The sequence below is a fragment of the Acartia tonsa genome, chromosome 2 (genome assembly GCF_053477335.1).
Source record: "Acartia tonsa isolate MP-2025a chromosome 2, ASM5347733v1, whole genome shotgun sequence".
Lineage (NCBI taxonomy): Eukaryota > Metazoa > Arthropoda > Copepoda > Calanoida > Acartiidae > Acartia > Acartia tonsa.
The window spans coordinates 7,744,861-7,767,940 of NC_137261.1; the positions used below are offsets into that span (position 1 = coordinate 7,744,861).

Sequence of the window (23,080 nt, forward strand, 5' to 3'; positions counted from 1 at the left end):
TATTGGCTTTATCTTCGTTCGGAATGGGTAAGTTGCTACTATTGCTGTCATTAATTGGTTCGTTTTCTGATTCTTTAAGCTCTTGTAGTTTTTCGGATATACCCTTTTTTACAATTTCTTTGACAGGTATGGTTTCTGTCAAATTGATATCTAATATTTGCTCATTATTTATACTATTATTATTTACAATATCACAGTGGTCACCTTCATTTAAGCTGCCGGGGGCTGCTGATTTATTATTTACAAGTTCATCTTGAATATCATAATTAAGTGGAATATTTACAGGGTTATTTTGTTTGTCATTATTGGTTGAACATTCCAGTAGTTTAATTTCTTGATTTTCATTATTTATTTCTGTTTTTAGAGTGAGTGTAACCGCCACTGGGATGGATATTTGATGTTTGTTTATAGCAGGTGAGTTTTTCCCTTTGTCAGGGGCGCCGGGTATTTCCCAAGAATCCGTATTATGTATTTTATTGATTTCTTGAGAAGTACTCGGCGGCCTTAGCCGTTTTTTTCCGCTGGCAGTGGTAGTGTACACGCTGCCAGGGGATGATGACGTCTCGTTATCCCATAATGTAGGCATCTAGGGCATTGTTCTTGGGCCGGTGTCACATTGGGATACCAGTGACAATCGGCACTACCATGGGTGTCAGAATTACATAGAAGGCAAACTATGCGGTTGGCTAATTCCTTTTCTTTTTTCTTTTTGTCCCACCATTCCCCGTTAGCTTTCCTTATAGCTGGGTCTGGGTGTTTAAGACAATGTTTGCTATAATGTCCTTTTTTGCAATGTTCGCAAACAGGTTTAGGTTTTGTAGATACATCTTTGGCATTTTTATCATTCTGTTGTCCTTTGTTTTTGCCATTATCTTTTGGTGTCTCTTTTTTGGCTGTTAGGGAATTTAGACGATTTTTTCCTAATTGATTAACATTCCCGTTTTTCTGTTTTTCCATCCTTCTTTTTCTGTCCACAGCTGCATGATAATAGCTGCGATTGTTGCTAAACCAGTTTAGTATTGTCTCTTTTGTGCAATTTGGTACATTTGTTGTTGCCAAAAATGCAGATTGCAAATATTGCGGTACCAGATAAAAACACACTTTTTCTCTAAGTTTAGCCATTTGATTTTCGTGGGAATTTCCCGTTTTTTGCAACATTGCGGCTAGATTTATTACAGCTTTGTTTGGTCTGTCTTCGTCCTCTGTCGTTATTCTATAGGTATGGAAGCGCCTTTCATAGTCCTGTGGCCCAAGTATTTCGGCACCTATGGTAGTTAGGATGGCTTTTACAAAATCCTGTGCACTTAGCACATTAGGATCTATTTCTAGCATGTCCAATTTGTTCCTTGATTCTGGGTTAAAATAGTGGATTATTATGTTGTTGTAGGAACTATGGGTGAATGGTTTTATATATTGTTCCAAATATTTAAAAGTGTTGAAAAAGGTAAACGGATTGGTTTGCTCTCCGTATAGATTTGGTATTTTGCCAAGATATTTTATTTGGCGGAAAATGCGCTCATGCTCAGCGGTACCCCATACTAGATTGTTTGGGATAAGTTTTATAATTTTTTTAATGTTTAGGTCTGTGTGGCTGGGCGAGTCTTGGAGGAGGAGCCTCAACTTATCCATCTGTTCAGAGGTTAGTTTATTTTCTAATATGTTCATTTCGATCATATCCTCTCTATTTCTATTATCTCTATTGTTAGAGGATGTTCGTCTGTCCCAATCTGATTCCGTATCAGATGAGCTGGAACTTGAACTTGATGTTGGACTACTACTGTCTCTGCGTTTATTCATTCTCTTTGGCATTGAGAAGTTTTTATCGTCTTTCCTTCTGTCCTCTTTGTCGCTATCGCTTTGTTTGTCTTTTTGTTTGTGACGGTGTTCATGATGTTTATGATGTCGCCTATCCTCGAAGCCATGAGGATTGAGAGGATCATAGTGTCTGTATTTTTTATTTGTATGTTTTTTATTTTTTCGTTTTTCTGAGTAGTCGCTAGATTCAGATTCATATTCTGGTGGATCTGATGATGGTTTATTTTCTTTTTTAATTTTAGGCTTTGTGCCTGTTTGTTCTTGTTTTATTGTTTGTGTATTATGCTCTATCTCATTTTGGGGGTTGAATTGTAATTGTGGCCTATGCAAGGTTCTATTTCTGCGTCTGTTATTTAAAACAAACATGGCTGGTATAGTGTGAACCTCAGGCTCAGTTTGAATTCGAGGTATTTCCTCGATTTGATCATTTATATTTTCTAAGTGTAAATACTGATCTTCAGTATTATCTAAGTTAGTTTGGTAATCAGGGTTATATGGTGGAGGATTTAATACATCCTCGTCTATATTATCAATAATATTATCTTCCATTTTTAGGACATATATTCGAGGCTAGAAGAATACGATGTTAATTCTGACTATGGATATCTAGCGGTAAGACTTATTTAGTGGCTTTGTAGCCCTCTCCCCCCCTAAAGGAAAAGTTAAATCTTACCTGGGTTTATCCGGTAACGGAACCAATTTTATGGGTCACCTCCGGGTTCCAGGGACAAATGTAATCCTTTATCACTACTTCACAGGACTACAATCTCTCACCAATGTCTCCTTTCCAGATCAGTGACGCATTAATCTCTGTTCGGCGAGTATATCTAACCTTAGAATGGTGGTATTATATTACACCGATCCTAAATCCAGATACGCTTAAGAGATAGTCTTTTGTTTATAAGCCCTATTCCGAAAATGGTATTAAGACATTATTGATAACTTTATATTGCTATTTAGTCTAAGAGTTTTTTATTCCTAGGTAACTAACTTTGCCAACACTTTTGGACTGGAAGTATCTACTGTGGTTACTAGAGTCATGCGAACATGACTACAATATTCCGTTCTACTGCCTGTATCCCCGTGAGGCGTGAAGTTCTTTGTTAGGTACCTTTGTCAGGTAAGAAAATCACTAGGCTAGCTCCGAACCGATCTTCCAGAGTGTTAGCAACGTAAAACTACCTTTAAGACGTGAACTTATTCAGAGTTCTAATCCGAAAATGTTAAATTGTCCGAATAGATAACGATCTCCAACTTTCCTGGACTTCAGAAGCTTGGGGAGGATCCGGTTGTTAGTATCGGCCGTCAGATAGCGAGCTATCATCAACCGTTAGTGGCCCAGCCACCACCGTATCTTCCCTTTGTTATTCCTATTTAGCCCCGTAGTGACTTGCAATTTAATGGTACCGTGTACCACGCTATAGGAGTTCTCTTCAGAACAAAAACTTGGAGATAACTATCCGTCCGGATGCCTAAGCTTTTAGTCCCTAAAGGCCTTACCCTTAAATTTATCTCAATTGACCAACATCGAATGATATTCTACAATTTATTTAACAAAGTATTATGAATTTTATCTAACAAAACTTTTTATTTTTTAGGTGTGTTTTAAATGAAAAATCCTAAGTATGAGCCGCCAGGACCCTCTAGCAAATTCCAAAGCAAGAGAAGGGAGTCTTCCCTTAAATTTTAGAATTTTTTAAAAAGAGTCAGTGTGATATAGTAATTCCGTATAACGACTGACTGTTTCTCTCTTCCAGGTTTACTTTTATAGGCCTGAAGCCTTAGGAAAAAAGAGAGACAAAAAGGATGACTTTTATTTTTGTGTTGATTTTTATGTTTTATAGAAATTGGCGACCTGATTATTAAGATTTTGCATTTAAAAGTGTGTGCATATCTCAACTAAATTACAATATTCATTTCATAAATTAGTAAGATCACATTTTATTTTATTTTACATCAAGAATACATTAAACTATTGGTTTCAATTTAGTTTTTCTAATAATGTTTTTTCAATGTCCTCTTTAATTTTACAAATTTTCATTCTTTTAATTTAGTTTTTTATCACGAAACCTCTAATTTTATGATTCTTGTGTTGTTTTACTAATGTTAATTTATATTGACAATATTTGCTAATAATTTTCTAGCTGTATTATGACCATTCTATTAAAAGGGTTATTGTCTCTAACATTACTTTTTAGGGTCTTCGTTTTATAGATCTTATTTCCCCATTTTAATAAATAGGTCTTTATACATGCTTTTTTACTTAAAAATTATATTAAATTGTTTTAAATTTGTCTAATTTTGATAATATTTTTATAGACTTTTATTTTCATTAGAATAAATACATAATTTAAAGTATGGGTTGGATTTTTCCCCAGTAAAGCTACTCTACAAGTTATTCATAGAATCGGTTTAGGGGAAAAGGACGAACCAAATACAAAATGCCATATAATTAGAATTACGATTTAAAAATTCAGAATTATAACTATTTGAAAATATATAAATTGAATGTACAAAATTAGCTTCCTGCCCCTTTGATTGTGATTGTTCAGAGGATTATCTTCATGTCAAATGTATCAATGCCAGTCTTCAGGTAAAATATTCTTTTGTAGATTTACATTTAAGATAAAGGAAAATATTTATTTCCAGAACATTTTAACACAGTTTTTGATAAAATACAATAAATAATGTATATAACTCCAATTTTTTTTCTTTTTTTCTATAATTGATGGCCAGTGCCCTTTAATATTTGGGATAAGTTAACTATATTTAGAAAGTACACTTTTGCTGTAACTTGACGTATTATCTCAGAAAAACCTGTCTTTCAATACCTATATTTGCGACAACTTTTACTACACAGAAACTGCCAATTTTCAATAATTAAATAAAAACCCCCCCTCTAAGGTTTTTCGAACCAGTAAAATAGGGGTAAGGTATCCTACAGTATATGGTTGAGCTATTAGTATACTGAATATTAAAAGCGAATGAGGATAAATTGGCTAATATTTATGTGCTTCTTTTTAGATAGTGCCTTTGACCCTACATCCAGAAATTCATCAACTAATTCTCAACTATAACAAGATCACAGGAAGTTATCTATTTAATCATTAAAAAATGATCACATGTTTAATAGTAATTTTACATACATATTACATAAATAATTTTTATCTTTTAAAAGTGTTAAAAAGTTAATTGGTAACATATAAAGTTACAAAACTAGTCAATAAATGTAAAAGGCAACTTGATGAAATGTCTTGAAAACCAACACGATTATGATCAGTTTTAAATCTGTGCATTAATTACAAGTCCAACTGACTAAAAGCTATTGAAATTACATTCTTCTTTCTTGGCTTTTTCTAGATAAGTAATTTGAGAATTTCAAATGTTTGATAGGAATGTAAATTATTATTTTTTTATAATTCCTTTAACATTGTACTTATGGCTTTGCCCCGAGCCTCTAGGGGCTTCGTACAAAGAAATATCCATCCCCAATTCTCCTATTGTTGTTATAGTCCATATTAATTACTCTAACAAGAGCACATTACTGAGAATACTTTATGCTCACAAATTTTTCTTTGATGTTAACCAAATATAAAAACTAATGGATAATGCCAATAAAACAGAAGTTGGTCCCGCCTCTTTCCAGTTTCATCCAGAGCTAAGGATTGTAAACCTGGAGCATTGCAGTCTCAACAACCTTCAGGAATAGAGTTAGAATTAGAATAATCAAAAATCCCAATATTTATTTGGAAAAGACAAAAAAAATTCAAAACGATTTTAATCAATAAAATGTTGTAAACAACTTTTTTTAAAATTTTGTAATGTATCTAGAAAATGAGGTTAAGTTTAAAATACTTTCAGATATTCTAAGACATAACTCTATTAACTCCAGGATAAAACATTTGGAGCACAGCGACGCCTTACAACACTTTCACTGGCTCACAATAATGTAATAATGTTTTTAACATCGAAATAACTTCTTTTTAAAAAAATAGAATTAAAATAAAATATATTTGTGGTATTCGGCAACCGTGAGCCATGTCTATGGCACCCCTGATCTGGGGTTCGGTGGAGGGTCAATGGCCCTCCCCCGAGTCCTGGGGAAGGGGTCTAGTGACCCCCTCCCTACGCTTAGAATTAATGATTTGAATCTGTCATGTTTATTATGGTTAACTGTATTCTTAATTCTCCCCCACCCTTTCCAGGGATGGGGGAATCATTATTGCCCAAACTGACCATTGTATATATATTATTTATGCTTTTATGTTATGATTATTTATTCCTATCCATGTAATTATTGTTTGTTGTATATAACTCCAGTATCTCTTAACCCTTCAATAAAGTGACAACTGAAAAGTAGATGTTGATCATTATCTAGTGAAAGCTAGAGAAGCGTAGCTTCTCTATAGTAAGGTGTCCACGTCTGTCACACTGCCGTAATCTAATTGAACTCCGGTGTCTGCCATTGATCCTCGGCGGATACCACAACTTTGGTGACAGCTGTGTGAGATTACGGCGAACCACAAGTGTAGAGCAGACGCGCATCTGAGGCTAAGGTACTCCCAGCAGTGAATCTGGCAAAACTGACGCAAGCAACCTGAATTACCCACCCTGGACAGCAAAGTTTAACTCTGCATCCGGCGGTTGTGGAAGCAAAACAGCGAAATCTGACGAATAACCGCGAGCAGCGCTGATATCTAACGGAGAATTGAGCGCCAAAAGGGCTGAAACAGGCCTGCGGACCGGCTGAAACAAGCCAAATACGTGTAGACGGCTGAAAATAGGCCAACTTTACTGCAAGAAATAGCAGGATCCGAACCAGTGGCGCTAGCAGGACGGGACATTCCCTGCCGCCGATAGGCTGAAACATGCCACATAGCTGCAAGCTGCGAGCTAACATACGGGTGTAGTGCACCAGAACAGAGAAAAACTACGTCAACCCCGAGTATCCTGAGAAGCTACAACGCAGCCACCCATCTAGAAGACAGATATTATATCACATTTGCAGGGATTACCACCCTAATGTGATGACCAAACAATAGATTTATGAGCAAAGCTTGGCAAACAAATTGTTGTGTTGTGATAAATCTAAGAATAGAACAGGCTTGGATTACTGTTTATTGTGATAACAGCTAAAAATAGAACAGAGTTGGTCAACAAATCTGTTATGCAATTGTGATAAGGACAGCAATAAAAGTTAGATGTAATATAATCAAAACAATCTCAAGCCCACAGCACAATAACAAATACACCCCTTATTCCAAGGGAAGGGGAGGGGGCCCCTCTCCATTTGAAGACAAATACAATCAGGGTTATATAACAGATAAGCCTAAGATTAAGAAGCAGAGGCCCCATTACACCAACACACAGTTACCCCCTCCCTCACAGTGGGAACGGCCGGAGTTACCCCCGTCCCCTCACGCGCTTCCCCCTTCCTACCCACACTAGGCTAAGTCCGTCTGTAGTGTGGAGCTAGCGATCGGATATACAGAGCGCCATTCACGGGTAGCGCAACAAAGTGCGGAAAACATCATAAATCCAACGGACGAAGCGGACCAATGAGGGAGCGAGCTGAGGGGTGAGAGCGCGTTTTCCCCGTGTGCGCGGATTTGACGGCGCGAACGCGCGTTACAAGGACAGAAGATTCCACGCACACACACACACACACACACACCCACACACTTTCACACCAGAGCAGAGCTACTCCATAGCATCTAACAGGGGTATTTTTAGCAAATAAAGAATTGCAAGTTTCTTTCCTCCTAGCTCTAGTGTGATAAGGGAAAACCCAATCAGTTCCTGACAGCAGTTCAGACCCTCAACATCTATCTACCTCAACACCTAACTATTGATAAGTACAGCTAAGTTATACCTTTGCAAACTAAAACTCCCAACCTAGTGATACAAACAGTGTTGGCTGTTAGGCTAGGAAGCCTCAAGTGACAACCCATTCATTGTAGTCCTGTATAACTTTGTGCCCGCCGTTTCACCGTTGACCCAATGGACCAGCATCAAGTCCCAGGAGGTGACCAAGCCCCAGGATGGCTCCAGGATGACCCTCAGCCGGCCCCAGCCGAGTACCGCAAGCTGATGCTGAGCAATCTGCCGGAGTATAGAGGGCCGCCCAAGCAGTCCTGGTCGGCACATATCCGCCGACTGGAAATGTCATGGGCGGCTTACCGCGTGCCACCTCATGATTCCCTCAACCGCCGCAACGCCCTACTACTGTCATTGGTAGGGCAAGCGGCGGAAATGGCGTCCCATCTGTTTGGCGAGGCAGGCCAAGCCTTGACCTACGAGCAGGTCAAGACCGAGTGTGAATTGTTATTTCGTCCTGCTTTTGAGTCCCAAACGCTTAAACAAGCGTTTAGGGACTACAAGCAACACTCGACAGAACCTATACAGGCGTACATATCAACAAAGTGCGCCTTGTATAGGGACGCCTACAATCATGAGGATCTTGAATTGTTGGTGGACGAATTAAACCGTGGAATTCGTAACGCCAATGTAAAACGCCTCATGATGAACCATGAAATTGCGAGTGTACCTGAGTACACTCGCAAGGCCATGTTCACCGTGACCATGGTTACTAAGCAGCTGAAGGAGGGTGTGTGCTTAGTCGACTCGACCGACGGGCTGACTGGATCTGCCTGCATCCAGTTGCCCCAATATGACGAGTCGGAGCCAATGGAGATTGGCTCCTTGGCTCCGGGTCTCCACCAGATGGGGAAGGTCGCTCCAGATGACAAGGTTCCAGGCCGCTGCTACCGCTGCCAGGGGAGAGGCCACCGAGCTCGAGACTGTCCAACGCCTGTGGAAGTTAGCCTAGAGGAGAGGCGCACCCAGCCACGCCGTGACCGTTCTGCCAAGTGTGAGCGTTGCCACTATGACGGCCACACGGCGGCCGAGTGTAGAGCTGACTGGGCCCAGGTAGCCAGCCGCAGGCGCACCGCCGACAAAGGTGCCCCTCCAGGGAAGCCCAGCAGAGTGGCCCATATGGAAGGGAGCGCGCCCCCAGCACCACCACCGCAAGCAGCCGCCTCCAGAGCTGCGGACCGAGCCGATGGGATGCCGCAGTTCGGGACTGTCCCAGCTAGGATCAACGTACTGGGCGGCGCGGCTGAGCCCAACCGGGTTGGCCTAGGCTTCAGTCTTAACCATCTGGGGCCAGAGCTGATACAGCCCAACAACATAGCCGAGCCAGAGGTGCTGAGGCCCCAGCCTTTCAGTCTCAATATGATGGAACCTGCCCGACCGAGCCTACCCAGCAAGAGTGGAGGGGCGCTGCCCAGCGTCCCTGAGACGGTGTATGGGGAGGCCCTGGCAGCCGCTGAACGAGAGAGGCAGGAGGTGCTAGCCAGCACCTCTGCATCGATGTATGGGACGCCACCCGGCGTCGCCACCTGGGATGATGGGGGGGTGCTATCCAGCGCCTCCCACCGTGTGCCTGGGGCGACAACCGTCGCCGCCACCGAGATACCTGGATCCTGGAACGAGCCAGCCTCCAACCTGATGTCTGGGGCGACAACCGTCGCCGCCACCGAGAGACCTGAGTCCTGGAACGAGCCAGCGGTCCCAGAGGAAGGGGTGACACCCGTCACCCCCAGCCAGCCAGCGCCACCAGCCTGCAGGGAGAGCCCAGCTACATGCCAGCCAGCGCCACCAGCCTGCAGGGAGAGTCCAGCTACATGCCATCCAGAGCCCTCTACCAGCCAAGGGAACCCAGCGGCCCACCATCAGGATAAGTTGAATTTGTTAAATGTATTGAATCCAAAACCTTGTAAACACCCAGCCTTGCCTGTGCCCCCTGCACTTGAGGCTGGGGAGATTGAAAATTGGGAAAATGAGGGCTTGCCTGTGCCACATGCACCTGAGTTCCTAGGGCAGGGGAGGGCATTGAGTAAGGGCGAGCCTGTGCCACATGCACTTCAGCCCCATGCCACTGGGCATGCCTTGGACCAGGGAAGGGAGCATTTAGGACTAGGGGAGCCGACACCCAGGCAAGTGCCAGTCGCTTGCCAGTCTGTCATTGGGGAGGGTATCGGGGTGCCTCGGCCGCATACAGATAACGCTCAATGGAAATTTGTGTCTAGCCAGGAGCAGCCCAGCCGTGTCCAGCCCCAAGAAGCAGCCGTGACCAGAGCCGGAGATCCCCAGCCGCGTGCACGAGGAAGATGGTTACCTGGAAGCCTCTCCCATTGGTGGATGGTCCTGTGGGGCCTCCTGCTGGCAGCCGTGTGGCCTACAACCAGCTACGTCCTGGTGGGGTGGGACTGTGCCAACCCCACCCATGTCACGTCTTACAACAAAGAAAAGATGTGTGACACGGAGCCCCTACACCAGGAGGTGCCCCTGGGCCACGACATCCACGTCCTGCAGCAAGTCAAGGTGAGGGAAACCACTGGGTTCAGCTGTCAGCTCACCGTGTCCCAGTGGACATTCAGGTGTGGGGTATGGGGTCACCTCAAGGTGACCTCGGTCCCCACCCTCATGAGGCCAACCAAGATAGACCCAGAAGCGTGCCGAGACCTGGCCAGGAACCGAGTATACACGTTGCCAGGCAAGGCCCAGCCACTGACGTTCCAGCTGAACCACCCCCTGTTCTTCACCGTTGATGTAGTGGGCGCCCTCGTCAACAGCCCCGAGGGGGTGGGTTGCGAGGGGGAGGACGTCCACTTTGAGGGCCAGCTCTACCGCAATGAATTAGTGCTCCAGGAGCGGCGGCTGCTGGTCAAGGAGGAGACCTATGTGGTGGAGGATGGACGGGTGGAGTCCCAGTCTGACCACCTGACCCTCGACTGTCCCCATTCTGAGCTGTCCTGTATCACTGGGGAAGCAACCTACGTGTGGGACCACCTGGGAAGAGATTGCCCCTTGAGGCTGATCCGCAGCCTCCAGCCCAGCCTGGTGAGGGATGCATATCTGGTTGACCATCAGGCCCAGTTTTTCATCAACATGACTAGCCCCACCTCAATTGTGAACTGCGACTTCGAGGCCCATGCCACCAACCATCCAGCGCTGTTTGTGGCAGCTGACCCAGCCGCGGCTGCGCTGCCCCGAGTGTCGGCCAGGGATGTTGACGTTCCCCTCCAAGCACAGATCCATGCAGGTTATATTGGATTCACCCTGGAAACACGCATGAGGAGCACTGCAGCAGAAGAAGTAGCGGCCAACTGCTGGAAGCTCCAGCAACTAGATCCGGCCCACCCGGTGCGTGTCCAGGGGAGCACGTTCTCGGTACTGAGGGGAGACATCCTGCTGCAGCTGACCTGCCAAAGGCACAAGTATGTTGTCCGCGAACACAAGGAGTGTTGGGACAAAGTGCCAGTGGAGCCCACCGGTTTTGTAGACGCCGTGACGCGGGTATACAGTGAGCACGCCACCAAGATTCCCTGCTCCTCCACCTACCCCCTGACTGTGCACGCAGAGGAAGGCTGGATAGAGTTGACCCCTGCTCCCAAGAAGAGGCCACCCCCGCTGGATACGCCCAAGCAGTTGCTGACAGACCCCTTAGATGACTTCAGTTCAGGTGGTTTGTATTCACAGGCTGAGTTGAACGACTGGCAACAGCTGCTGGCGTTCCCAGCATACAAGAGTGCCATGCTGACCGGCCTATCCTATGGCTCCTGCGTTCAGCAAGGCAGCTGTTCGGCCACAGGAGACCATGGGATAGTGTCCTACAATATTGACCGACTGGCGGAGGAAGGAGAGGCAGCCCTGGATGTCTGGGCAGGATTTAGACAAGCCATCCACGAGTGGGGAGATGGCGCCGCCATCTTGTGCTTGCTGCTGCTGATCCTCAAACTGCTGGGGGACCTCACCATCATTTCTCTGGCAGCAGCACAAGGAGGAGTCCGGGCAGCCCTGAATGCGATATCACAAGTGTTCCTGTACCACCCAGCCTTGTATAAGAAGGCGATGGCTAGAGCCAGGCTCAACCATGCCAAGTCCCGGGACTTTTCAGTGGACTGGGATGCCATCCCCATCGGCAGGGAAGCAGCCGAGGAAATGGTGTCTATGAAATCAACGGACAGCGGGCATGACCGCCCAGGTAGACCAGGACCGCCCTCTGGCAGACCCCGCGGCCCCTCAGGAGGACAGGCCGCTGCTCAGACACTCAACCTGGCAGCCAGTGCCCCAGCCGCTGCCAACAACAACCCGCAGGTCCCACTGCTGACCGTTCCAGCAACAAATGTGCCACCACCAAACCTGATACCTGCCGGCGCTGACCAACGTATCCAACCCAAGGCAGCCTCTGCCTTCTACCCCACATTGGGAGCCCATCAACCCTAAGAAGATACTCACCACTAGGATTCCATTGAATCATTATCGTTTGTATATATTTTTAGCCCTAAGGAGCGGGCCGAAGGCCTCAACCACTGTCGGAAGTCTGGTAGGGAAACCATCTCCCAGCCTTCCGAGGGGAGAGTTGTGGTATTCGGCAACCGTGAGCCATGTCTATGGCACCCCTGATCTGGGGTTCGGTGGAGGGTCAATGGCCCTCCCCCGAGTCCTGGGGAAGGGGTCTAGTGACCCCCTCCCTACGCTTAGAATTAATGATTTGAATCTGTCATGTTTATTATGGTTAACTGTATTCTTAATTCTCCCCCACCCTTTCCAGGGATGGGGGAATCATTATTGCCCAAACTGACCATTGTATATATATTATTTATGCTTTTATGTTATGATTATTTATTCCTATCCATGTAATTATTGTTTGTTGTATATAACTCCAGTATCTCTTAACCCTTCAATAAAGTGACAACTGAAAAGTAGATGTTGATCATTATCTAGTGAAAGCTAGAGAAGCGTAGCTTCTCTATAGTAAGGTGTCCACGTCTGTCACACTGCCGTAATCTAATTGAACTCCGGTGTCTGCCATTGATCCTCGGCGGATACCACATATTAACATATCAAAAACAACTTTTTGGGGATGTTTTATTTTGTAAAATTATAAAAAAGGTGATAAAAAGAGAATTGGTAAATAGATTTCTGGAAATTAATAGGTGCTGCGTTGATTCCTGCATCTTTAAGATTGTAAATTGTATAAGATGAACACTGAACAGCTAATGTTGCATCCAATTTTGTAAATCGTAGCCGGTTATCATTATATAAAAAATCAGGATGTCTGTGAGTCTTTCTATCTGTCTGACCTGATATGCTTCTCCATTACACTAAAGCTTCACAAAGGTGGAGGATAAATCCACCCTCCTAAGAGAACAAATAATCTCTCTCCTTCAATTTTTTTTACTTTTTCTTTTTTAAACTGTTAGTGTAAGGTGGAGGGTCAATCTTTTTCTTAACTGCCTCTAGAGGTTCCTACGGGCGTAGCCGCTAGTTGAAAACAATGAAATTTTAATAGTTATTTCTCGCATCGTATTATAAACGGCTTTCCGCGGATATAAGGATAAGATTAAAACTAGTTTTTTTAGCCCCGAAGTGCCGAAGGCTTGGCTAAAAAACTGGTTTTAATTTTATGATTGTACATTTTTATATTCGTAAAAAGCTGGATATAATACGATGCTAGACATAATTTTTTCGTATGGATGAGAACCGGTTCCTATCCACCGGATTCGAATGAATACGAGAAAACCTAATTATTCTCTTTTTTTTGCAGGTATCAGAAATCAACAATCTAACTTTCTACGGTTTACAAAATCTGCTCCATCTTGATCTATCATTCAACAACCTCAAAACTTTACATGATCACATATTTTCAACTCTTGTCAAGTTAGAATCCCTTCTCATTTCAAACAATCACATTAGTGAAATTTCACATCTTTCATTCCATGGATTACAAAGTTTACAAATATTAAAGTTAAATTCCAACAAGATCAGTGATTTATCAACAAATTTGTTGATTTCTATCTCAAATCTAACTGAATTAGATTTGTCTAATAATAATTTGATTTATACAAGTTTTGAAACATTTAAGAAACTTAGTCACTTGAGTTTAAATGGAAATTGTGACTTGAATTTATCTACTTTAGAATCATTATCTGTGATGAGAAGTCTTATGTATCTAGATTTAAGTGATTTAAATCTTCATAATATTCCAAATCAAATTAATGTATTTCCAAATCTTGAAGTCCTCAAGTTAAATAAAAATAATTTTACATTAATTACTGAAAATATATTTAGAAATTTAAAGAGATTAAGACATCTGGAAATTAGTGAAAATACAAGACTTTTAAAAGTGGATAAAAATGCCTTTTCAGAAATCTATTCTATTGAATATTTAATTATAAGTGACAATCCTAAGTTAGTAACTCTGGAGAAAAATACTTTCAAACATTTATATAGTTTAGAAAGATTAAACCTAAGTAATAATGGGTTGAAAAACCTTAATATTCAGGAAAGGGATAATATGCTCTTTTTTGAAAAAATGTTAAAAAATTTTATAATATTTTACAACAATTACATTTCTATTATTTCTGAAAACTAATTTAGAATTTAATTAAAAATTGTAAATAGTTTTGAATCAATATTTTTATACAAAAGGAAGAATTTTACACATTTAAATTTTTCTTTCAGTGTCCTATACCTAACGATCTGAGAGGCATAATTATTCTTTTAAAACAGTTGGGAATGAGTATAACCAATCTTGATTTATCGGAAAACCCTTGGAGGTCAAATCACATTGTTTTAAGCTATTTTATAAACAAGGATGACAACACCCATTAAAGCGTAGCTCCGCAAATAAAAAAATCGCCTAAATATAGCCACAGGTAGCTTACTTAGGGTAAATTTTCAATGCTAAGACTTACAACATTGTGAATAATCGAAATAGGATGGTTATATCATGTAAGTTAAAAATCAACGTTTAAAATGGACTGGTGGTGGAAGTAGAGTTGCTACGCTTTCTAAATTATAACTCATTCAAAGTTTTACAAATTATAGCTTTCTGTTACGGATGGAGGTCTGGTCAACCTTAAATAAAGATAAGCTTTGCTACGCTTCCTATATAAGATTCCAGTTTCATTTAATTAGGGTTGAATTTGATATGGTAGCTCTAACATGCCCAATTTCAAAGCTACTCGTCATGTAAAACAACGTACGAATTAACTTACTTACCATTAATATAGAAAAGCTTTGCATCAAAAAAATTTAAACAATGTGAAATTGAAGGTGTGACTGTAATCTGACCGAAGTGCAGACACTCGCCGCTATTTTTAATTTATCTCTGCTTTGTGCTGAACCAGAATATTTGGCTGGACAGGGAAAACATCCTTTTTAAAAATAATGAATTGTAGCTCTACAAAGTGTCCTAAAAAAATCCATCTAAAGATCCATCTCTTTTTAAGGGGTTTCCTTTCCTACTTCTCCTCTCACCTCTCATTTTTGTGACGTCACACGGGACATATTTTAGTACACTTTGTAAAGTTTCAAATGAATATATATATTTTGGGTAAAAAGAATGGATAAAAATAAAGTAGTGTGTAGGAAGAGGGGGATTTTTGTTTACCTAAATCTGTCCTTTCTTTTATTGATCAGCTTTGTTAAATTAAATTTTAAATAAGTCCAGGTTATATTGGTGCAAGATGCTTGCGGCAGGGCCATTACAACACAGAGTTTATTAAAAAAGGATTTTTATATTGCAGGACCTTGTAGATGTTGAGCTTAGTACCTGTGATTATTCCAATAGTTTTAGCTCCATTATATCAGCACAATTATCAACAATTCATATCATTATCATTTTCCTAGCTTTGTCACTCTTAATGTGCTTTACAGGCATGGATATATAAATGGACTAGATGTTAATATTTGACATGGTCAATGAATTACAATCAAATCAATAATAGATGGAAAAATAATGAATTTAGTTTCTCCTAAAAATTTGACTTTCAGTATATCTTTTTTATCTTTTTAAAAACAAAACAAATTATAGGAAACTCATATCTTGACAAGTTTTAAAAAATTGCCCATTTAAAATTGTAATTTTAAGCAAAAATGGTTTACAAGAATTTGAAGTAGACTTTCCTTAAAGTAAATTAATAAATCTGAGAATAAAGTTAAAGCCTTATCTACAATAATTGAGTTAAACCTATATATAGATTTTTATGATAAGAAAAATTCATTTTTATATCCATAATTATCCAGGGTTAATCATGTTCCATTTCCGAGTGAAAATCTGCAAAACATTGGCAGGCAGAAAAACCGTTGCCAAATCCTCGAAAGATAATTATGCCAAGCATGAATATCAATCCTCATTTATTCAACACGAAGAATATTTCATTTCTCTGAATTTGGACCAAATGGATGATAATAAAAATGTTCCTGTTACAGAATTGTAAGTTTTAATACCAAAAATGTAATTTTTTTGTGAATCTATAGTCCTTATAACTTAAAGTAGTAAGCTTTTTTTATCTGAAGTGGAAGATCTCGGGAATTTTGTAAATGTTTTCGGTGTGGTTTTAAGCTATGTTTCTTACTCTCCCCCCCGCTCCTCTCTAGATGCTAGGGTTGAAACAACTTATGTGCTAAAAAGTAATTAGTTTGCTCTATCTCACAAATACAGGGTGTTTCATGGTATCTGGTTCTTTTGAAACTTTTACTACCTGAAATATTAAAGACATTTTATTGTTAAGCCAGTGCTAATGCATTTGGATTGAAAACTGATTGGAAAGCCGTTTGGCTGCTAGCTATATATGCTGTATAAGCATACAGTTTCATTTTAATTTAGTCTTGAAATTTATCATTAATTCATAACCTTGGTGATTTTTATTATGCTTTTTGATATTTGTCCAAATATGTTTTTTACTAAAAATCAAAGCAAATAATAATCGTTGAAGAATAACTTGGAACACCCTGTAGGTAAACATATCTATTTGTAATAGTGAAAAGTATAATCAAATTGTTATATTACTTTAAATATGCACTAGAGTTAAACATTTAAAATTTCTTTTTGAAAAATCAATGAAATATTTAAAAATCCAAAATTGTAATTTGCATTTTTGTGTGAAAATTATCAGCGAATAATGTAATCTTTACTTTAAACAAAATATAATAATAAAACTTAATTACATCATAATTTAAATAAAAATAATACTCTGATTTGTCAATTTATTTATGTTTATGGCTCACGGCTGCTACTTTAAGATGTAAAAATAGTTTTATTGCTTCCTATTATAATATAGCTTTCCGCGGATATAAAAAATATAAGATCAAAGCCTGTTTTGTTAGAACTGAGGTGCCAAAAGCCCGGACCAACAAAACTGGTATAAATTTTATGTCTTTTCATTTTTAATATTCTTAGATATATAATTGTCTGTATAACGATGATATACATGATTTCAGTATGGCTGATAACTGGTTCTAATCCAGCGGATATTATACGGTTTTGAAAAACTTTTTAAAGTGACGTTTTTTTTCTTAATTTCTATAATTACAACCTATAAACAGGGAGAGAAGATAAATTGAAATTTGGCAGCACTGTGTTTTAATAAAAAAAAGATCTTTAGTATGCCGCAATTTTGTTCAAGCTCGAACCCTGAACTCCAAGTTTACCCTTAGTTTTTATTCTTGATGTAAAAATGAAATCAAGGCCTATACCCTGTAAAAAAATCTCAAGTTACATAAAATTTAAATAGGATTTGTAATATTATATAAGAATGGATGTAGGATATATGTTAAATATGTGGATATCATGAAAGGGGAAAGATTCTTGTCAATTTAGGTTGCTTCTTTCTCTCTCATTTATTGCTCATTTCGTTTAGCCAGTATAAAAGGGGGGGGGGGGGTGAGAAGAGGAGTGGCCTCAACAAGCTTCTATTTATTAGAGAACATGAAAATCTGGTGTAAGATCCATGTAATAATAAATCCATTTATATAAGAATATACTCAAAATATCAAAACAAAAATGGCAACATTTTGAAAGCGGAGCTAAACAAACTAGTAAATGGTTCAAATAAAACTAAAATAGTATTGCTTAGCAGGAAGATTTTCAAAAAAATTTTCCAGAATAAATTTTAAAAAAAGCCTTAAACCACCCCAATGCTAAAACCTAAATTAAAATAGCCTAAAACCATCGTGGGATCTATGTGAAGCTTCCCTTAAGTGAATAACTCAATAGGTCTGTAGTTAACGAAATCTTAAGCTTCATACAAAATAAACCTTACTACTCATATAATAGGATAAGAATTGCAAAAAATGTTTCTCGTTTGAATATCTACACAATAACATGACTTTTCTATGAATATTTTGTTAAAATACATCCAGAATATATGTTGACCATAATAAGCAATAGAAATTCAAAATTGCCAAATTCTTTGGCTGTAAAATTCCTAGACGTAGTCTATTTAATGTGTTTATACCAAACAACTAATATTTGGTAAAATAACTAGTTGATTCTCCCCTAGCCTCTAGGAAAGAGCGTGTATGTCAGGAAGCTACTCTTCAGCGAAAGGATTTACTATAGGCTTTATTTTTTTGAGGTTAGGTAAGACAAGACCAATATGAATCACTACCTCTAAGCTCATTTTCCCTAAAGGCCTAAAGTTATATGTTCTAAGATTTTAAAGCAGGAGTAGAACTCTAAGATTTGGCGTGGCAGATGCTCTTATCCTTATAACTAAAGTAACAGGATGATTGTCTGTGTGTCTGTGTATCTGTGTATCTGTGTGTCTCTGTGTGTTTGTACCGAAGGATCTCGCTAACCGCTGAACTGATAGGGTTCTTCTTTACAGGGTAGCTTCTCATAGGTCCCGGGAAGGTTTATAACTATTTTCATGGGGGGTGGGACACCCCCAACCCCCCAAAAAATGAAAAATCCCCCCCAAAAAAATTATAATTTTTTTATCTAAAATTCAAATGAGGGGGGGCACACGGCACCCCGGTCCCCCCCCCAAAAAAAAAACAAAACATTTTTTTAACTTTTTCTTTTAAAATTTAAAATAAGAAATTGGGTTATTAAATTCGACTCTATCCTCCTCAAGTGCCCCAAGAGGCCTCTAGGGGCGTAGTAGCCGCTAGTAGGTAATATGGTACAATATGGAACTGTGAAGAAACGGCGGCAAAACCGCTGATGCCAACGAAAACCGCTATGTTACACTAAATGCTATCGGCAGAGTCGGTAGTACAAAACAAATTTACAAAGAAAAATCAAAAAAAGGGTAATAAACTTTTCAGTATGGCGTTAAAATCGAATAATATCCACTGGATAAGAACCGGATCTCAGCCATACTATAATTAATGAATAAGATACATAATTATACCTAATTTTTGTAACATTAAAGCCCATACATTCAGGAGATCTCAAAGTAATAGAAAAATTTATTGACAACAAAAATCTTTTAAGATTTGGAAAAAAAATGTAGCAAGTTTTTGCTGTATTTTGATCTAAGCTATCTTGTATTTTATTGCTCTATTTTCTATAAATAAGATTTTGTATATTGTGTGAGGTTATATCTTTCTCTGTAATAAATATTCTAACATTTTCAAACATTATTTTCGTTTTTCCAGGCGAAATAGAAAAAAACAGAACGAAATGTATGGATATAAATTTCCGTTGTGCAGTTCTTTAATTTTAGACAATTTATTAATTAAAAATTTTTTAATTTTATAACTAACATTTCAGTTAGCAGGGTGAACATTCCACTTTGAGGTGGAAGGTGCCTCTGGAGGCTTTTCGGTGTGCAGCTGCTTATTCCCAACCAGAGGCGTGCAAAAGGTGTATCCACACACCCGTAAAATTATTAGGGTGAATAAATACATTCTCTTGACAAGGGTCTACACTAGGATATATAAGTTGGAAGGAATTTTAATGTTAGGGGGGGATTTGAAATCTGCATTAAATTTTAAGGATTATTTTTTATAAAATTCGTTTTTTGTATAATTCAAGTAACAATTTAAGTTAATTAATTTTGACCACTTGGATAGGTGGATTAGAAACTACCTGCGCTCTAATTAGGTGAATGATGTACGACACTTAAGCTTCTACAATCAGAGCGCAGATAGTTTTCAATCCACCAATCACAGATGTCAAAATTAATTAACTTAAATTGTATTTTCGCTTTTAGATAAAGAATTATACAAAAAACGATTCTTGTAAAAAATCCTTAAAATTTGATGCAGATTTCAAATCTCCCCCTAACATTAAAATTCCTTCCAACTTATATATGCTAGTCTACACCCCACTGATTTACCCCTTTAACATTCATGTGGGTGGTTTCATGGTATGTATCATCTGAACTATGAAAGTTGAAATATTTATAATAATGTAATATTAAGTTACAATTTGACTAAAACAAAGTAGTTAATAAAATATGATTTTTATAAATCAAACTTCTCTACAAATATATAAGGATCTGTTCGTCGCCACGTCAGGGACAGTCAACTATTTTTGGTTTTAAGCGAAACTACACTACATCTTAATAAAAAATAAATTAACAATAAATAAGTGTTCTAGTGTATTTGTTTCACAATCACACCAGCAAAAAAAAGCTTTCCTTAAACATTATTAAACAAGGATGACAACATCCATGAAAGCGAAGCTCTGAAACGATATAACAGACGAACATTAACTTTTGTTAAGTGTCAGAACTGAATATACAAAATATGGAAATATAAGGTTTGACAAAATTATACGTGTATATAAATTTGTTGCAAAACTTCTTAAATACATAATACTGTTTATGGACATACTGACATTTTTAATACTTGATTATAGAGATGCTTCGCTCATAATATTGTACGTTATTGTAATAGGAATCAGTAATCCATAAATCAGATCAATCGGATGATTTTATCACATAAAAAAATCAACATGTTTAAAATAGACGTACGGACATTCTGGTAACGATTAAAGAGTTGCTACGCTTTCTAAATCGCACCTAACTACTACAGGAACCATCATGCAAAGTGAAATCAATACGACAATTCTAACATGCCTAAATTAATTTTAAAAGCTATCCGTTACGGACGGACTGACGGACGGACGGACCGACGGACTGACGAACGGACTGACCGACCCTAATTATAGAAAAGCTTCGCTTTTAAAAAGGGGACTATTTTTAAATATAATCGTTCTTTATGGTTTAAGATTGCTTCCTATAAAGGCTTTTACTTTCTTAATATGCAAACTTCAGTAGAAAACTGTTTAAAATAAGTTAAATTTAATCAAGAATTTGTATAAGATATATATGTATACATATACACACACGCCCTCTACATTAGAATTAGAATTCAACTGGTATAGCATTTGTAATTTGTTAGTGTTGAAGCCAAAGTTTAAAACTTTATAATTCCCAAGAGTTTTCTTCTTGTATTGGTGCAACAAATACACCATTTCATACAAAATGGTATTTTTTTTCTGGTCATTTTCAACAAAATTAAATTTTAGGTTTAAAACTTTGAAAATATTGAAGAAAGGTAGATTTTCTTTATATCTGAAGACAAGCAAACAAACAAAAAACAAAATTCTCATTTTAGGCTAGATAGATAGATTTTGTAAGACTCCAAAGGGACAGTACCTTATATATTTGGTTTGATTGAGAAAAGGTGAAGGTTGGGTTTTCGTGGAAAAAAAAATAAGAGGGAAAGCACCAAAAAAGATATTTTCTTTGCTTTTCCTATGTGCTGAAAACTTAATTCTTATACATTTTATTTGTAATTTTTAACACTAAATCATTTTAGCCATCTACTATTAGCTGTATCTTATGACAACCTAAAGCTGCTATTCTAAACATGAAAGATAAACTATTCAATTAAAAACAAACCAATTAAATTACTTTTGTTCAATACTTCTACAAGATAAACATTCTACACAGAACTTTATAATTATTTCAATTTGTTTTAATTTGTCTTATTTCACAATTGCTTTCTATGTTCAGCTTAAAGCATTAGCAATAGAACTTAAATTTTTGCATGATTATGAAGTTTTAACGAAGCTGGTATAAGAATCTTCTAAAAAGGGGGACAAATGTTAGAACGTTTCGTCACACTATTTCGATTTACGTTTTATCACATGGAAATATAACTTCGACCGTTATACTTTGAAATGTTTTGTTGTTGAAATTTTTCCCTAGTTTCAGAATAAACACGAGATGTATGAGCTTTATTTCCAAGGAAATACTATAATTTATTGACATTATCCTTTTTTTATGTATTGATTTTATTCATTTTTGAGGCATCTTATTTAAAAACCTTTTCCTATACCAGAATGATTGACAGTAAAAAAGAGTAAGGAAATAGCCGCAAGCTATTCAACAACGTTTTATACTTTACATAAATATGTTTGGAAATTTTATACATTTTATTTTCATTTTTCTATAAACAACTTAGGCAGAATTCTTTTGATCGATTGAATTAAATAATGATAGTGAACATTTAAAAAATTGAGCTGCCGGCATAATAACTTAATGAAAGAGAATAGCCAAGCTTTATATAAACTAACTATTTTACTCTTCTATGTAGATCTTATAAGATGAATATATATATATATATTATTTCTTTATAACAGTTGGGAGGTAGAAAATGATTTTTGCTTTTCAATTTCCAGGGGTTCATGATTTAGGTTTAAGTGAAAAAAGAAATTTTCTACATTTTTATTCTCTTATTGATTTAATCGTAATTGTTATTTTAAGAAAAGCAAAATTGTAAGTTGTAAAATAAGAATATTACCATCAGTTAACCATCTTTAAATGGAATCTAGGCAGGAAAAAATCTATATTAAGAAATGAAAAGCCAAAATTGTTGAAATTAAAATCAATCTTTTTTAGTTTTGGAGCAGAAAAAAATCATGTTTAAGTTTTAAGTAATGAGTAATATTTCAACTGTATAAGCAAGCTTATTAGAAAACTTTGCACAACTTTTGTGCTGAAGATAATTTTTATAATTAAATCTGCAGACAAATCAGAGAAGGAAAGGATTGAGCATTTGAACAACTATATTATCTCTTAAATTTAAACCTTTTCCCCCCTTTTTTATTGTTATAAGTATGCAAAATATGAATGTTTTTTTTATTCAAACGTTAATTGTATATAAGAAAATTGCTTTCTTTTCTTATCTTGGATGTTTTTAGCTGATGTTTTAAAGACATTGATCTTCTTGTTGTTTATTAACCTACCATAACTTTCCATTATTAAGTTTACTTTTTTTTTCTTCAAGTAACATATCTCTTCTAAACTTGGAAACCAACACTTGGGAATTTCTCATAGATTATCATTAGGTTTTGTAATACACAAACATTTTATACATATTTTTTTTATAAAACTGGAGGAGTTACTGTAAATTTTAAAAAGATTTAAAAAAGAAGAAGGTTTTATGT

The 23,080-nt window shown here is 38.0% G+C and overlaps 1 protein-coding gene across 1 annotated transcript in view; it reads left to right on the forward strand.

Moving 5' to 3' along the window:
- LOC145312379 (uncharacterized) overlaps nt 1-15,692 on the forward strand; it is a 42,414-nt gene extending 26,722 nt beyond the window's left edge. The window contains exons 2-9 of the mRNA XM_080151618.1: nt 4,338-4,408; nt 4,840-4,906; nt 5,415-5,515; nt 5,705-5,764; nt 13,433-14,167; nt 14,395-14,444; nt 14,944-15,031; nt 15,414-15,692. Coding sequence (XP_080007744.1) covers nt 4,338-4,408; nt 4,840-4,906; nt 5,415-5,515; nt 5,705-5,764; nt 13,433-14,167; nt 14,395-14,444; nt 14,944-15,031; nt 15,414-15,560 — 1,319 coding nt within the window. The 3' untranslated portion in view covers nt 15,561-15,692. The remainder of the gene's footprint in view (nt 1-4,337; nt 4,409-4,839; nt 4,907-5,414; nt 5,516-5,704; nt 5,765-13,432; nt 14,168-14,394; nt 14,445-14,943; nt 15,032-15,413) is intronic.
- Nucleotides 15,693-23,080: the final 7,388 nt, after the last annotated feature.